Here is a 17,321-nt window from a genome sequence, read left to right as displayed (position 1 = left end):
GAGGCCATTTCCCCACAAACCAAGTCTTCCTGGTGATTAGAAAAACAACACAGGGCATCCAGGCAACAATGGACAGAATTTTGTGGGGGGGGGGGGGGGGAAACACAGGATAGAAACCATATTATACTGCTCTGCCCTTTTAACGCAGACCTTCGCTGTCTAATGAACACATTACCTGGAATGTGCTTCCTGAAAAGAATAAGATTCCATACACGAGGGGTTAATGCTTAAAAAGGAGGGGGGCAAGATGTGGACAATCCCTCAATTCTAAGATGCAGACCAGTAGGCTACAGGAGATGCCGAAATACAGTCTAGGAAGCTGGAGCCAACAGCCCATGAGAATCAGGCTGCTGGGATTTAACTGCGGTCAGATGGCTCTGCCCTGTGAGTCAGGATTTGAAAGAGGATCCTTCCGAGGCCCATTGATCTGTTTTTCCTGAAGCCTCATAGATTTCATTGGTCTCAAACTTTTTATTATGTTGGGTCCAACCTAAAATGGGAAGCTTGAGATAAAACTTGCCTGGGGTGCATGCCCCAGACACCTCTAATACTTTTTGTTTTGGTTTGGTTTGGTTTTTGGTAGGGCAATGAGGGTTAAGTGACTTGCCCAGGGTCACACAGCTAGTAAGTGTCAAGTGTCTGAAGCCACATTTGGACCGGTGCTCTATCCACTGTGCCACCTAGCTGCCCCCACCTCTAATACTTTTGAAACTGATCAATGGGGGACACCAGTCCTGCATTCAGGAGGACCTGAGTTCAAATGTGACCTCAGACACTTGACACTTACTAGCTGTGTGACCCTGGGCAAGTCACTTAACCCTCATCGCCTACTCCACCCGCCCAGATTTAAAAAAAAAAAAAAGGAACTGATCAATGACTCAAATGGTGGTAACAACTGCTAGCCCAGATCATTGCCATTCTCTTGTTGGGTGGCTGGTTGCTCATCATGTGCCTTTATGTCAAGAATATCCTGTTTGTTTTAGCAGTGGGACTGGGGATGAGGAATTAGACCCTGGGATCCAGAGGTTAGCTGTTCCTATTGCTCCACCAATTCAGAGTGAGGTTCTTGAAAAGTCCCTTATTGGCTTTATATCTATGACTTTCTCCCCTGCCTTAGTATATCAACTTATACATGCAGTTTGAGGGTGATCTTAAGTCAACTTTCCCATGCACTTGTGCACATCCTTCTCTTGGATTCCCTCAGGAGACCATCCTAGAAGCCTAACACTTAGTGGTGGAAGAGGTCCTAGAGTGAGAGAGGGAAAGTGATTGGTCCAAGGCCATATACCTGGTATGAGTCAAGGGCTTGAAACCATGTCCTATCTCTCAGCCTAGAAAAGTGATTATCAAAGGCTAATGAGCCAGGGTTTTCATGGAAGGAGCATTTTGCTGCCAATTATTGTCCAGAGGTTGGTTTGAGACTGAAAAGGATTCTTCTGAGAGCACGTGGTTATGATATCCCCCTTATCCCCAACCAACCCTTATAGTTGTATATTAAGTATTTTGTAATTTTGAAAGTTCCTGCACTTTTCCCTTTTTTAGTCTTATCTCATCCTTACAATGGGTAGGTGGTTAGGACAGGCAATATTCCCATATGAGGGAGAAGGAAGGTGAGACTCAGGTTTAATGGCTTACCCAAGTAATAAAGTAAATGGATGGCACCTGGGTTTTGGACCCAGATTACCTGATTTCTAATCCATGGGGGAGGCAGGAGGAGAAGGAGGGTATTGCAATTTATTATTATTATTATTGTGGGCAATGAGGGTTAAGTGACTTGCCTGGGGTCACACAGCTAGTAAATGTTAAGTGTCTGAAGCTAGATTTGAACTCAGGTCCTCCTGAATCCAGGGCCGGTGCTTTATCCACTGTGCCACCCAGCTACCCCCTGGTATTGCAATTTATAAAAAGACTTTCCCTGGAAATTACAAAGTACTTTACATAACAGCAGGCATCATTGTGACAGTTTTTATTTCTATTTTCTAGGGAATTACAATTACTATTCTTTATTACTAGTGGAGATGAACTGACTTGGTTGGGGCCACCTGGTCAGAGGAAAGCAAAGTTAGTACCTATGTCTCCTGACCTTTGGTCTGGTGTTGCTTTAGACAATATCTCCTCCTCCTATAGTTTAGCAATGGTAGTGGTTTGAAGAGAAGTACATGCTTTAAATGGCATTAACTGCAACTTTTATTGAATTGTCCTTTTGTGTGTGTGTGTGTTTCTTAGCCCATAGGTTAGATTCTTCCCTCTGCTATATCTGAGGTAATGACTGAGGAAGGAGCAAGTCTATGCCCAAATCACAAATGGGACCATCCTCTTTTCATCGAGCAGCTATATCAGAAGGAGCTTGGGTTGGAGATAGATTTGGCCCCACTTTGAGGCCTTGGGCTAGATAGATCCAGCCCTGCAGTCATCTCGGCTCTTGCTGACAGCCTGTGAATTGAGGTTGGCAGTGGGCTGGGTGGGGTCATAGCAGCCACAGGTAAAGGAGAGGAAGAGCGAGGACCACAGGTAGGACTCCAGGTCGGTGCTGGTAGCTGTGGTTCGGATAGCCGTAGGAGGTCCTGCATGAACCTTCCAGCTCACTCAGTTGGATGAAGTTCTCATTCGGCAGGGCGTTATGGTCGCTTACCTGGAGAAAAATAGGAATGATGTGGAAGGGCGGCGGGGAAAGGGGAATCCATCATTCTTGCCCCCCCACCTTATCTGCTCCCATCCTACCTTCTCCACCTCTTCAAAGACCCTCAGCAAGTTATAGGCCAAGGCATCTTTCACTTCTGTTTCAGTCCAGTTCCTTCTGAGAAGTTCAGCTATGAGGTCTGGATAAGTGGAGACATCCTGCAGGCCTGTTGGGACACTGGAACAAGAAATATCTACTTTGATGAGAATTCTTAGAGTTCTCTGGGAGAGAAGTGAGCTTGGGAGTGACTCCCAGGGCCTGCTATAACCACCCTGCAGGCAAGGGTCTTTTCCTTTGGGGCAGAGCTCTGCCATGCTCACATGTAAAAATTATATAGGCCTAAGCCTTAGGAGGACCCCACTTTGAGTTGTGTTTCCAGAAAAGGAGATGGGCTTATTTAGCCATGCATCCAATATCCCCCAGTTAGTTTCCTTTTAATCAGATATGTGTAAACTTTATTTGGAGGAAGATTACCAAGTGGTTGGCCACAGGAATTGAACCTGTGATTGGTCTCATTAACACCCTGTCCTAACCAGATGAATTTCCTGATTCCAGATAAGAGATACTTCCAAGGAGAAAAAGTCAGCTCCATGCCTTTTCTGTTGTCAAGCCAGGGCCTACCTTTGGACAGAAAGGAGATCACAGTAGGGAAGAATACTGGAAGTGAGATTGATATAGGCCAGGGGAAAAAAGGTGGGAGAAGATGCATCTTTCTGGTGAAGGCCCAGGCCACTGGGAGCCCTGGTCATTTGGCCTTTTCTTAGATGCCGTTCTCTGTGGGGTCAGGACAACTTCCTTGTTCTCCTTACTTGTCAACACCATCATAGTCCCCACCGAAGCCCACAGCTCCTGGACCAGCAACTTTCTTGATGTAATCCAGGTGATCTGTTCAGGGAGAGGAAGGAGTTGCATCATCAGGACCTGGGGCCCACTCAGTCATTTTCCCCCAGTCCTCAGTAGCTTTAGACACACTCACCTGCTACTTGAGACAGGGTAGCCACGTTTTGACAGGAAACATACTCGTTGTAGAAATTCACCATCACCAGACTTCGGGTCTCGTTCTGTTCAGAAAGAGGGGGGCTATGTACGTGTCCGATTTTTAATCACATATGGGCAGGTGTGGATTTCGGGGGGATTACCAAACCAGCCCCTCCGAGCAGGTTCCCCCATCAGCAAAGGAGGTGCCACTGCTTTCTTGTGGCTTGTCCTTTGTAAGTCTCACCAAGGACTAGCCAAGGAAAGGCCATCCTGGCTCCCCTAAGGGTAACCTTAAGCAGATAATTTTAACCGCTGTGTCTATCCGGCCTTATTCATTCTCCCAGAGCTGTTGGGAGAATCAGATGAGACAGGGTACGAATGCCTGCAAGCCACTTCCAAAGGGGCAGAGACAGCCACAGAGAAGCGTGTGATGCCTGGGGTTAGGGTGAGGGCATATCCTGGTGAGCTCCATTCCCCCACCCCATCCCAGTCCTTTCCCACTTCTTACCACCAGCTGGAGGATATTATCTGGCACGTTCCGTTTATGGTGACACAACTGATAGGCAGAGGAATGGCTGAAAATCACGGGGGCTTGAGACAGGGTCAGCACAGCCTTCATGGTTGCCTCTGAGACATGGGCCAGATCAATCATGATACCCAAGCGGTTCATTTCTTTGATCACATCCTGCAGAGAGGAGAAGCAGGCCTCTATCTGCCCTGATGCCTCAGGCTCTTGGAGGAGACTGGGCCCTGCTGGTGCCCCAGGCCCCTCAGTGCCTAGTTAACAGGGACACACCCTCTGGTCTCTTTCCCCTGCCCTGTACCTCTGTGTATCCTGCTGTATATCCCTTGCTCTAAGGAGAGAACCCTCATCCTTATCATCCCTGGGACTTCCCCTTTCCCAGGGCCCATCTTTGCTTACTTCTCCAAATTTTGATATGCCATGGCTTTGGGGGTTGTCATCTCCTCTATCCACTAGCCAGTTGTCAGCCCTGAGACAGTAAAGAAAGTAACAGAGAGTGTAGATTGACCCCTTTGGCTTCCCCAGAGCTTGGGCAGTTATACTTGTCCCTTATTTAACCACGGAGGTAACAGGCATCAGTTGAATGCTTTGTCTAGCATCAAAGCAAGAAGGCCATGAAAGAACTTAGATCAAGTGAGATGGGGAGACCAGAGGGAGCCCGAAGCTTGTGGGGTGGCCCCCTGGCATTCCTCATTCGACTCCATTTTTTTTTCTGACCTCAGATCCTCCATCAGTCCCTCCCCACAACCCAGCCAGGAGCCAAGGCATTAGAGGAAGACATGCAGGCTTCTGGCCAAGATAGATGAACCAAGAGATTCTATCCCACCTCAGAATAGCATGTAGACTGACCCCCTGTCCCCCCAGCCCAGGATTCAGTGGTTAGAGCCATTTTAGGCTAACTGAGCATATTTCTTACGAGCATCTTGATTTTGTTTTGTTCAGTCATTCGGGAGGAGGAGGTAGGAGGGAAAAAATATAAATTCTTGTTAATAAAAAAAAAATGAAGTTAAAAAAATCAACGGCAAGGACATAGGGTCAGAACTCCCTCCCCTAGAATCAAGACAGGCTAGCCAGCAGTTCTTACCAGGGGACGTTACAGCTGTGGGTGAGGGTCATGTATCTCATGCCCAGGTGGTACATTGTCCTCAGGACGCCCAGACTGCTGTCAATGGAGTGGCCACCCTCCACGCCAATCAGGCTGGCCACCTTCTTCTGCTGGAAGGCCTGCCTTATATCTGTAAGGGAAAGCCTTTAGAGTGTCAAGTTCAGAGGAGCTGAGTGAGGGCAAGGCTTCACTGCCCACCCTGGATGATCCCCTGCAGTTAGGTATGGTGACTTACAGAGACTAGACAGAGCCAGGGAGGGGCGGGTCAGTGGGATTCCCCTTCCCCCACACCCCCCGCTGCCATGCCTGTCTATCTGTATGAATTTGTCAACTCACTTGGCCAAGGCATTTCTATGTCTAAATAAGAAAACATTTATGTGTACATGAGGGTGTGGGTGTTTGGTGGGAATACAAGAGCAGAGCTTAACCCAGGGTGGGTAGAACTCACTGGAGCTGCTGGTGGCACACAGGAATGTCTCAGGGTACGTCTGACACATTCTGTGAATGAGGTCGATCTGCTCCAGGGTTCTCTTCACTGCATCTTTGTTCTGAGTATTGCAGGGCACGTAAGCCGACCAGAACTGCAGGCCAAGGGAGAGAAGGCATTGAGGAGCAATCAGGGTGACACCCAGGGGCCCCTCGTGCAGGCTGAAAGGCACCTGTGAGGTCTGGGGGAAGCTGGTCTCAACAAGATTTGGGGCTATTGGCCCAGCCAGCTTCTCACTGGACTTGGGGAGAGTGAATCTATTCTCATCTAGGAATGGCTAGGGTATAGGGGCATTCAATCTCAGCCCTAGTAATAAGCATCTCTGCCACTACTTGTCTGATCACGGGCAAGTGCCTCAGTCTTCTCATCTGTAAAAAAAGGAAATTCAACTAGACCCCATGATGAGCCTATGAAGCAGGGGCATCCTTACACATAGGTGGTATAGTCAGGGGAGATGGAGACCCTGAATGATCTCTTAAATCTCCCCACCCAGGCAAGGGGAATAACATTGGCACTGAAATGCTCACCACGTGATTTGTTGCTTAAGGGTCTTCTGGACTCATGCATATTATGATTGCAGTAATAAGGCAACATGATGCCAGGGAGGAGCAACGCATTAGAAAAGATTGTTTTTCTGATTCAAATCCATACCCCTCTGTCTCAGAAAAGAGGAGCCTGAGGGGTTGGATGAAGGGACACTAGGGAGCTAGGAGGAGGGTCAAGTAGGGACCAGAACACTGGGGAGAGGGAAATGGGGCTGGGGCTCAAAGTGGAGGACAGCTTGAGGAGTCTGGCACCTAGATCCCAGCAGTTATTAAAAGGAGGTGGGCTGGAGGCCAGCCCCAGAACACGGAGAGTCTAACTAAACCTATTGTTGCCCAAGGCAGGGAGCCAGCAGCTGGCACAAGGCCGACCAAAATGGATGTCTGGGGAGCTTCTCCCTAGGGGGCAGTGAGCCAAAGCTCCTGCTTTGACAGCTGGTGACTGCTGTGACAACAGCCCCTATCAATATGCCTATCTGTGACATTCCCTCCTGTGTCTCCAACAGGGCACGCATGCCCGAGTGGGTGACCAGGTTGGCTTTCCTCCAGCCCAGTGGCCCAACTCTCTGCATCACCACCCCCATACCTGGCCGCCCACAAAGCCAGCCTTCAGCTTTGGAATATTGGTGTGTGTGCCCTCCAGCTGGGTCAGGTTGGCTTTTGGGTTCTGCAGCTGACCATTGAACCTCGTCAGTATTTGCCATGGTAGATCATTGTGCCTGGAGGAGAGAAGGAGGGGTCAGGTGGAGGCAAAGGGGAATGAGCATCACTGGAGCATCATGAGAGAGGTTAGAGTCGGAAGGGGCCTCAGAGACCTTCCCTTGCCCAGTTCAACCCATGTTCTGAAAGCGAGCCCATGCCAACCCCTGTGGTTCCTGGTTATGCCCTCTGAGCTTCATCTGTCTTGTACTGGATGTCCCTTAAAATCCTGGAAGGGAGATACCATGTGCCCCCCAGGACAAACTTTCTTCAACTGAGTCTCATCCCTGAGGCGTCAAGGTGAACAGGGGTGGTAAGAGTGCCCAACTCCGCGTCAGGAAGAAAGTTCACCTTGAACACTTACTAGCTCTGGGACCCTCAGCAAGTCCTTTCATCTCTCCCAGCCCCAGTTTCCCTCACTGTAAAGATGGAGATAATCATATGGGAGCAATTATTATTAATAACCAATATCTTGGGGAGATTCAGAGCTTCCCCTCTTCTTCCAAAGCCCTGACCTTTAAAAGTCCAGTTTCTCCTTGAAAATAGGATTACATTGAATCTCTTCATCTTGGTCAGACCTACCCCAAGCTTGCAAGGACTCTAGAGTGGGAAAGCTCATTATGTTCTACTCAAGCTTGGGTAGAGACAGATTTGTATAAATAGGAAGACCTCTTCTCCAGGGTGAGATCACTCAGCCCACCCATGAAAAAAGGAAGGGTATGCATTCTTTGAATTGATAGTTCAAGACTGGGGGGTCTGTTATAGCCCTTCATTTTAATATAGCCTACCTCCACTCAAATGTTCATATGGATTATTTGTGTCTAACCTGTGGCAGAGCATTCTTTCTGAGCTTGCATTGGTCTCATCAGCCACAGTTGGACACACTGTAATCTGACTCTAACATAGGGATATCATTTTGGTCCTCTTAAGAACGAAGGACAGGGGCAGCTAGATGACATAGTGGATAGAGCACCGGCCCTGGATTCAGGAGGACCTGAGTTCAAATCCAGTCTCAGACACTTAACATTTACTAGCTGTGTGACCCTGGGCAAGTCATTTAACCCCAATTGCCTCACTAAAAAAGAAAAAAAAAAAAGAACGAAGGACAGCAGTCAACCAACCAACCAATTTGATTGCTGTTTAATGAACCACCTATTGTTTCAAAGGTATAAGCTGTGAACCTCCCCCCCCCCCATGATTGTCTTTGGTCTAAGAGAGATGGCCAATGAGCATCCTTTTATTAATAATCTGTTGGCTCTAAATTAAATTACCCAGAAACTATGTCTCTCAAATTTTTAATTGTCACACATAACACCATGGTTGTTGTGAGGATCAAGTGGGATAATGATGTACAGTGCCTTGGAAATCTTAGTGTGCTATACAAATGCTAACTATTATTAACATTATATACTATGAGACTCTTTATCATCCTAATCACTGTCTGGATGAGGAGAGGTCATGCCCCTGCCTTCAGGCAAACCCTTCCACTCTCAGCCTAGACCATCATAGGCACCAGAGCTATGTCCACCCACTAAGATCTCTTTCTACTCTACTCCAAAGGGGCACCTCCTGCCCTATGGATTTGAAACTTTGTAGCCCAAGAATGTCTCCTCAGCTTCTCAATGGCCCACATACTATCTCTAGCTCCAGAATAGGCCTGGAGGGGCATTTTCACCCCTTAACATATGAACACAAATTAGTTTGCCGGTAAGAGTTTTATACCTATAGGGTCCCAGAAGCAGTTAGAGAATAGATATAAACATAACATGAAGCTACCTCTCTCCCCCTTTCCACTCACATCACTTAAAGCCAATCATCATTACTAACTGGCATCTCAGCTAGCCAATGACAAGGGGGTACAAGAATGCTAGTGGCATCAGCCTCCAAATGTCCACTGCTGCTTCCCAGGATTGTCAGATGCTATGGAATTTCCAGATTGCTGTTTCATCTCCCTTGAACCATCCTGAGTGACCGAAATTAAGGGAAGGGACTTTTGGCTGGATTTTTTTTCTCTGAAAGCATTATGTGCTTATGCTTGTATGTTCAAATAACTCCAAGGAAAAAGAGTCACAGTTCAGGGAGGTCTTGATTGGGGCAGGGTTAATGGGGAGGGTGGTAGTGACAGATGGTGCTAGGTACAGAAAGCTTGGAGGAAGAAAAGATGCAGGGGTGTGGGGTAGTTAACTGATAACATGAGTACACTGGGTCCCTAGAAGGGTTGATGCATTGAAAACAGCCTTTGTTCCCAGCCTGGCTCTGTTTCTGATTCCCAGGATTTTGCCAAGACCAGGTGGGTGCCTGCCCCACCCATTCTGCCAGCTCCCTTTTGTGTCTTGTCTTCTTCCATTCCAATGGAAACTCCGGGACTAGATTTTTGCTTGTATTTGTATCCCTGGTGCCTACTACAGTACTGGGCACAGTCAATGCTTACAAATTTTTGTTGCCTTACTTTGCCTTGCTTTCCTTCCTGCATCTAAAGGATGAATATTTCCCAAAGCTTTATCTTGGAGCTTCTCCCCTTCTCCCTTAACACTTTCTCCCTTGGTAATCAGATCCATTCAGAAGATATCCAAATCTATATGTCCAGTCTTGATCCTTTCCCTGAACTCTGGGATTATACCCACAATTGCCTACTGAATGTCTGTCCCATAGGCATCTCAAACTCAAAGTGCCCCCAGTGGAATTCATCACTTCCCCCAAACCCCCCCAGCTCCTTTAGACTTCTCTATTTTTTTGTTTTTGTTTTTGTTTGGTGTTTTGTTTTGGTTTTGCGGAACAATGGGGGTTAAGTGACTTGCCCAGGGTCACACAGATAGTAAGTGTCAAGTTGGGGTAGCTAGGTGGTGCAGTGGATAGAGCACCAGCCCTGGAGTCAGGAGGACCTGAGTTCAAATCCGGCCTCAGACACTTTACACACTTACTAGCTGTGTAAAAAAAAAAAAGAAAAAAGAAAAGTGTCAAGTGTCTTCTCTTTAGCCACAAGGATCCATGTAGCTCACCATGAATTGGTGGGTGCCTGTTGCTAGCTCCCTTCCACCTTCAAGTTACAACCACTCCCCCAACTCCCCCTGCCCAACTGTTCTTTATACTGAGCTTGGGAGATTCCCCTCAGTCTTCTTTCTATTGAACTTGAAATCCTCCCTTCTAAAGGGCTCTCTTTTTCTCTCCAGACTTGCTCAAAAAGATTAGTTTAAAGTAATTAAAAGTCAATTAAGGTTAACCACTTTTGAGAATGTAAATGACCCCTTTGAAAAGGATTAGCTTTTACACCTTGGTGTGAATTACTTTCTCCTTGTCTAGCCTGACCACCATAGAAAAGGTCTCCTTTGTTAAGCAAACAGAGGCCGATTACCCAGAGCTCCCTCTTCTCCCCTACTGACAGCTCAAAACCTCTTCAGGTCATTCTCCAATCTGAGGAAGGGATCATTCTTCTCCATGTCAAAGACTTTGGTCCCATCTCATGTCTCATCCCCTCCAGGAGCTATATGATGTCTGGGATCAAATGGGGAATCCTCTGTCTTTTGTTTTTGTTTTTTTGTTTTTTGTGGGGCAATGAGGGTTAAGTGACTTGCCCAGGGTCACACAGCTAGTAAATGTCAAATGTCTGAGGCCAGATTTGAACTCAGGTCCTCCTGAATCCAGGGCCAATGCTTTATCCACTGCACCACCTAGCTGCCCCCTCTGTTTGTCTTTTTTTTTTTTTTTAGTAAGGCAATTGGGGTTAAGTGACTAGCCTAGGGTCACACAGCTAATAAGTGTTAAACGTCTGAGGCCAGATTTGAACTCAGTTCCTCCTGACTCCAGGGCCGGTGCTCTATCCACTGCGCCACCTAGCTGCCCCTGTTTGTCTTTTAACACCCTTCATAACCAGGATCCCTCCTATCTTTCCAGTCTTCTTATATCTCACCCATCCCTCCTCCTTCAATCTCCACTCTACAATTCAGTAACTTGTGTGTCCTTGCTGTTTCCTGACCATGACAATCCATTTCCCACCTCCAACCATTGTCACCATCTGTGCCCATGCCTGGAATGCTCTTCCTCCTTCTTCACAGCCTCCTGGCTTTTCTGGCTTCCTTCATGCCTCAGTAAAAGTCTCTCCTGCAAAAAGCCTTTCCCAATTTCCCTTCATACTAAGGTTTTTTCCCTCTGTTGGTTATCTTCAATTTACCCTCCATGTTCCTTGTTTGTACATAAGTCATTTTCCTGTTTTCTCCACCATTAGACCATGAACGCTTTAAGAGCTTGGGCTATTTTTTGCTTTTCTTTGCATTCCCAGCACTTAGCACAGGGCCTGGCACATAGTAGGTGCTTAATTTCTTGACTTGACTTCCCTTTCTCTTTATTCTTCCACTGATTCTTATATCCTGACTTCTTTCCTACTGCCTGCAGATGGAACCAAGTCTGAGCCAACTTTTCAACAATAACCACACTAGATTCTGCCATCTCCCTAAACTACTATCCCATATCTCTTTACTCTTTCACAGCCAAACTCCCAGAAAAGGCCTGTTCTACATTCTTTTTTAAAAATGGGGGGGGGAGGGAAATGAGGGTTAAGTGACTTGCCCAGGGTCACACATCTAGTAAGTGTCAAGTATCTGAGGCTGGATTTGAACTCAGGTCCTCCTGAATCCAGGGCCAGTGCTTTATCCACTGCACCACCTAGCTGCCCCTGTTCAATATTCTTTACCTCCTGTTCCCTTCTCAAGTCCTTACAAAGACTTCAGCCCCTACTGCTCCATTAAAATAGCTTTCTCTGAGGTTACCAATGATCTCAACTGCTACATCAGATGACCCCTTTCTCCATTGGCATTCACCTTGACATGGCTTTTCATACTCTTTCTGCCTCTGGGATACTTGAATCACAGAATCACAGAATTTGAGAGTTAGAAGGGAACTCAGTGGCCATACATGGTCAAACCACACATGCCACTGAGAAGGTTCTTTTTAGTGAAGAATTTCTCTTCCCCCTTACAAAGATCCCTACCTTTTGGTTCCTCTCCTACCTGAATGACCACTCCTTTTTAGTCCTCCTCACCATATTATCATCCATCTCATAAATCAATGTGGCTTTTTAATGTTCCTCATGATTTCTTTTTCCTGTTTACCTTTTTATGCTTCTCTAGGGTCTTGTGTTTGAAAGTCAAATTTTCTATTTAGCTCAGGTCTTTTCATCACAAATGCCTGAAAGTCCTCTTTTTCATTGAAATCCCATTTTTTCCTCTGAAACATTATACTCAGTTTTGCTGGGTACATGATTCTTGGGGGCAGCTAGGTGGCACAGTGGATAAAGTACAGGCCCTGGATTCAGGAGTATCTGAGTTCAAATCCGGCCTCAGACACTTGGCACTTACTAGCTTACTACCTTGACACTTACTAGTAACCCTGGGCAAGTCACTTAACCCTCATTGCCCAGCAAAAAGACAAAAAAACAACAACAAAAACAAAAAAAAAAAAAAAAAAAAGGAGAAAGGGAAGCTAGGTGGTACAGTGGATAGAGCACCAGCCCTGGAGTGAGGAGAACCTAAGTTCAAATCTGGCCTCAGACACTTGACACTTATTAGCTGTGTGACCTTGGACAAGTCACTTAATCCTCATTGCCCAGCAAAAAACCAAAAAACAACAACAAAACTAAAACGAAACAAAATAAATCAATGTGGCTATTCCCCAAGGCCCTGTCCTGGGTTTTCTTCTGTCTCTAGCCCTGCTCCCTCTATTAAATTCCACTCCATCAGGACTTCTTGGATCTCCCCAAATGAATATTCCAAAGGCATCTTTGACTCAACATGTCTTCAAAACCATCTCTCCTCAAATCTTCTCTATCTCTGACAAGGGCACCCACCATCCTTCTAGGTTACCTAGGTCCACAAACTCAGTCATCTGCAGATCTTCTTTCTTTTACGCTGTCCATAAGCAATCGCTTTCCAAGTCTTGTCAGTTCTGTCTCCACAACATCTCTACCATTGGGCCCTTCTCTCTCTTCACAGGGTCCCTACCCCAGTACAGGTTCTTCATTACTTCTCACCTAGACTACTTCCAGAACCTTCTGGTTGGTTTTCCTGCTTCAAGTCTCTCCCCTCTCTAATCTATTTTTCATGAAGCTGCTAAAAACAATTTCCCTAAGGGAAGGGAGCAGAGATCTGAGATGATATTTGAAAAGCACTTTGCAAACTTTAAAGCACTACATAGATGCTAATTATTATAGTCAATATTGTTAAACAGCATCAGAGGAGGCTTTAAACCTAGATCTGCTGACTCTTTTTTTTTGGTGGGGCAATGGGGGTTAAAGTGACTTGCCCAGGGTCACACAGCTAGTAAGTGTCAAGTGTCTGAGGCTGGATTTGAACTCAGGTACTCCTGGCTCCAGGGCCAGTGCTCTATCCACTGTGCCACCTAGCTGCCCCAATCTGCTGACTCTTAAACCAAACTCTTTGTAAACTTTAAAGCACAATATTGATGTATATCAGTTATTACCCTCTCTATTTGTTATCATCATCCCGAGTATGGTTCACACACCCTTCATCCCAATCAAAGTGGATGCTAGCTCTTCCCCAAATAAGACATTACACCTTTTGTCACCCAGTCCTTGAGGGCAAGGACTAACCCTCCTCCCCTCCCCTCCCAGCACATAGTAGGTGCTTCATAAATCCTTATTGAGTGAAGGAGGAAGTGAGCAGCTTGTCTGAGGCTTCATATGCTAAGGTGATGGTCTTGGACACTACTCTAGCCCCATTCAGTTGGAGAAAGAGAAATCTAGACAGGGTGTAGCATTGGGCAAAGGGGGCACCTTGAATGAGAAGGGAACCCAAACTCCTTGAGTGTTTTCTGTATCTCTTAATACATGTTATTTCTGCACTGTCCACTACTCTCAGAGTGCTAGAGGGAGTGAGGGGGTGGGTAGGATGGGAATGGGGGGGGGTGCCCTTTCACAGGCAGAGCTACTTACCCATCAATTAAGGGAGTCTGACTCATGATTCTCTCTGCTTCATCCCTGAAGTGGTCTGCGGTGCAGAGTGCCAGACAAAACCAAAACCACAAATTCCACATGGTTCTGTAGTTTCCCCTCTAGAGACTGGCTGGAGATTCTCAAAACTTGCCAAATGGCCTCCCTCCTGCCCCGGGCTTGTCGTTCCCTGTGGGGAGCAGACTAGGTATTATGACAATATCATTTTTGTGCTGGGTGAAAACAATCAAGGATGCCCTTTGACCAGGAAAGTAGAAATTATGTAGGATTAACATGGATATTTATATTGCCTGACAAACTAGAAATGACAATAATAAGCCCTTTGGACTTATAATAGGCCAGAGCCTTGGGCAGGTAACAGGGCTGGGCCAAGGATTAAACTTAAAATACCAAATCTCTGCATCCCTCCCTCTACTGGATTTGAAATGGAGTAGGGGACCAGTTTGTATGTGTGTGTGTGTGTGTGTGTGTGTGTGTGTGTCTGTCTCATAGAGTATGTATGTGTGTCTGTCTCTGCCATAGTGTGTCTGTCTGTCTGTCCCATAGTGTATCTGTCTATCCCATAGTGTGTCTGTCTGTCTGTCCTATAGTGTGTGTGTGTGTGTGTGTGTGTGTTTGTCTGTCTGTCCCATAAAACTGGTTTTATCTACAGTTGAATAGTTACCTAGAGAAAGACCAGGAAATAGATAAATGAAAAAAAAATTATCAGAGAGGAAGAACTTTCTGAAATAGGTCCATACCCTTCTGATAACCCCCAGGCAAATGACTTGCTTTATGACACAGAGAAGAATTCCAAAGGAAAAAGGGTCTGAGTTTAAAGCTTTAGTAAGGAAGGAAATGAGGCAGCCCCCCATAGGCATGCTGGGATTGGTACCAGAGGAAAGCAGGATAGTATGTTAGAAAGAACTAGGAATGGAATTGGGGTCGTACTCCTGCTTCTGTTTACCGTGTGACCCTGGGAAGTCACTTACTTTCCCTGGGTCTCAATTTCCTTATCTATAGAATAGCCTTTAGGACAATATGTGTATATATAACAATTTCAAGAACTTTTATTAGTATGCAGATTTCGGAATGAAACATCAATAATCCATTTTTTTCCTACTAGTTTAGATCAGAATGTAGGTTCAATTGGTTAAATCTTGTCTCCTATTTGCTTTAGTCTGTGAATACAAAAGTTAAAAATAAGGATGTTCTGTCAATCACTTCCTCTTGGTCAAGGATTCTTAAGATTTTTCTGTCTTACTGGTGAAGCCCAGGGTGCCCTTCATGTTCTCAAAGGCATTAAATAGGATAATTAGGGTTATAAAGAAAACCAGTCATATTGTTATCCAGTTGTAAAACCATAAATAAATAAAGCAATAAAACAAGTTCATCAACCCCAGTAGGGTGAGTGAAAGGATGAAATGACTCCAGAAAGATTGGCTAGAAGCAGACAATGAAGGCAGACCTTTTAAGGAATAAACAGTTTATAATTTGAGAGACTAAGAAAGGATTCCCTGACTAAAACAAAAACCAAATCAAACCAAAACAAAAACCTTCACTATCACAACCACCCCATTCACTGGCAGTGGTGTGCAATTCCACCATTATCAAGTCATTTCTTTGGATTTGATTTTGATTTTCTACAAGATATTCCTCTGCCATTAGTCACTATTGTGGGAGATTGTGGGTAGCCAGAAGGCACAGTAGGGCACTGGATACCTGGGGCAGAGGTTAGGGGAGAGAAGAACCAAGAAGAAAGAGTTGCCTAAAAAGTGAGCATCTGGGAAGTGGCCAGAGATTTCAAATGATAAAACATTAGAACTATCACTATTTTTTAAAAAATTGTTTTCAATTCTGAATTCTCTTTTTTACTCTACCATTCCCCCACCCATTGAAGAGGGTTAGAAATATATATTATACGGGGCAGCTAGGTGGCGCAGTGGATAGAGCACCGGCCCTGGATTCAGGAGGACCTGAGTTCAAATCTGAATTCAGACACTTAACACTTACTAGCTGTGTGACCTTGGGCAAGTCACTTAACCCCAATTGCCTCACCCCCCCCAAATATATATATATATATATATATATATTATACATAAGAAATTATACATATGAAATCATGCAAAAGATATTTCTATATTAGCCATGTTCAAGGGGGATAACAAAAAAATAAAGTGAGAAAAATATGCTTTGATCTGCATTCAAAGTTCTTTGGAGATCAATAGCATTTTTCATCATGGATCCTTTGGAATTGTCTTGGATCATTGTATTGATGAGAATAGCTGAGTCATTCACAGTTGATCATCAATACAACATTGTTGTTACTGTGTACAGTAATCTCCCAGTTCTTCTCATTTCACTTTTCACAGTTCGTATGTCTTCCCAGGTTTTTCTGAAACCATCTACTTCATCATTTCTCTCTCTCTCTTTTTCTTTTTTAGTGAGGCAATTGGGATTAAGTGACTTGCCCAGGGTCACACAGCTAGTAAGTGTTAAGTGTCTGAGGCTGGATTTGAACTCAGGTACTCCTGACTCCAGGGCCGGTGCTCTATCCACTGTGCCACCTAGCTGCCCCTACTTCATCATTTCTTACAGCACAATCCTATTCCATCACAATCACATACCATAACTTGTCCAGCCATTCTCCAGTTGACAGGCAGTGCCTCACTTTCTGACCAGCTAATACTGAATATGGGGGCAACTAGGTGACACAGTGGACAGAGTGTCAGCCCTGGAGTCAGGAAGACCTGAGTTTAAATCTGTCCTCAGACACCTACTAGCTGTGTGACCCTGAGCAAGTCACTTAACCTTGTTTGTCTCAAATGGGGTCATGGAGAGTCAGACATGACTGGAAAATGATTAAACAACAAAATACAGGTTATGAGGGGAGGAAACTGAGGACCCAAAAACAAGCACAGAGAGATGAGAGAAAACAAGAGGAACCTCTTCCTTATCCTTTCCCCAGGTTCCAGGGCTGACTCCGTTGTACTGCCAGGGGAGCAGGCGGGGAATTCAGTGGTAGGATAGGGAAAGGGAACCAGTCAGAAATCATAGAATTTAGACATGGAAGGCATCATCTATGTTATGGGAAATAGGTTGGGGGTCCTTAGGAATTCCTCTTTAAAGAATTACACGGTGGGGGGGGGGCAGCTAGGTGGTACAGTGGATAAAGCACTGGCCCTGGATTCAGGAGGACCTGAGTTCAAATCCAGTCTCAGACACTTGACACTTACTAGCTGTGTGACCCTGGGCAAGTCACTTAACCCTCATTGCCCTGCCAAAAAAAAAAAATTTAAAGAATTACACCCTCTTGCACACAAATCCAATAGAATAAGATAATAGTTTATTTAGGGGCTAGGGAAGG

General features: G+C 45.5%; 1 protein-coding gene across 1 annotated transcript in view; it reads right to left on the bottom strand.

Moving 5' to 3' along the window:
* Nucleotides 1–2,357: 2,357 nt before the first annotated feature.
* DPEP1 (dipeptidase 1) overlaps nt 2,358–17,321 on the bottom strand; it is a 29,222-nt gene continuing 14,258 nt past the window's right edge. The window contains exons 2-11 of the mRNA XM_043987896.1: nt 13,958–14,144; nt 6,902–7,034; nt 5,735–5,867; nt 5,266–5,416; nt 4,581–4,650; nt 4,167–4,343; nt 3,657–3,741; nt 3,490–3,565; nt 2,722–2,857; nt 2,358–2,632 (exon numbers count right to left, since the gene is read on the bottom strand). Coding sequence (XP_043843831.1) covers nt 2,468–2,632; nt 2,722–2,857; nt 3,490–3,565; nt 3,657–3,741; nt 4,167–4,343; nt 4,581–4,650; nt 5,266–5,416; nt 5,735–5,867; nt 6,902–7,034; nt 13,958–14,058 — 1,227 coding nt within the window. The 5' untranslated portion in view covers nt 14,059–14,144 and the 3' untranslated portion in view covers nt 2,358–2,467. The remainder of the gene's footprint in view (nt 2,633–2,721; nt 2,858–3,489; nt 3,566–3,656; nt 3,742–4,166; nt 4,344–4,580; nt 4,651–5,265; nt 5,417–5,734; nt 5,868–6,901; nt 7,035–13,957; nt 14,145–17,321) is intronic.

The sequence above is a fragment of the Dromiciops gliroides genome, chromosome 2 (genome assembly GCF_019393635.1).
Source record: "Dromiciops gliroides isolate mDroGli1 chromosome 2, mDroGli1.pri, whole genome shotgun sequence".
In the NCBI taxonomy this organism is placed as follows: Eukaryota; Metazoa; Chordata; class Mammalia; order Microbiotheria; family Microbiotheriidae; genus Dromiciops; species Dromiciops gliroides.
The sequence above is the reverse complement of the archived record's forward strand: the minus strand, read 5'-3'. Positions and strand labels throughout refer to the sequence as shown.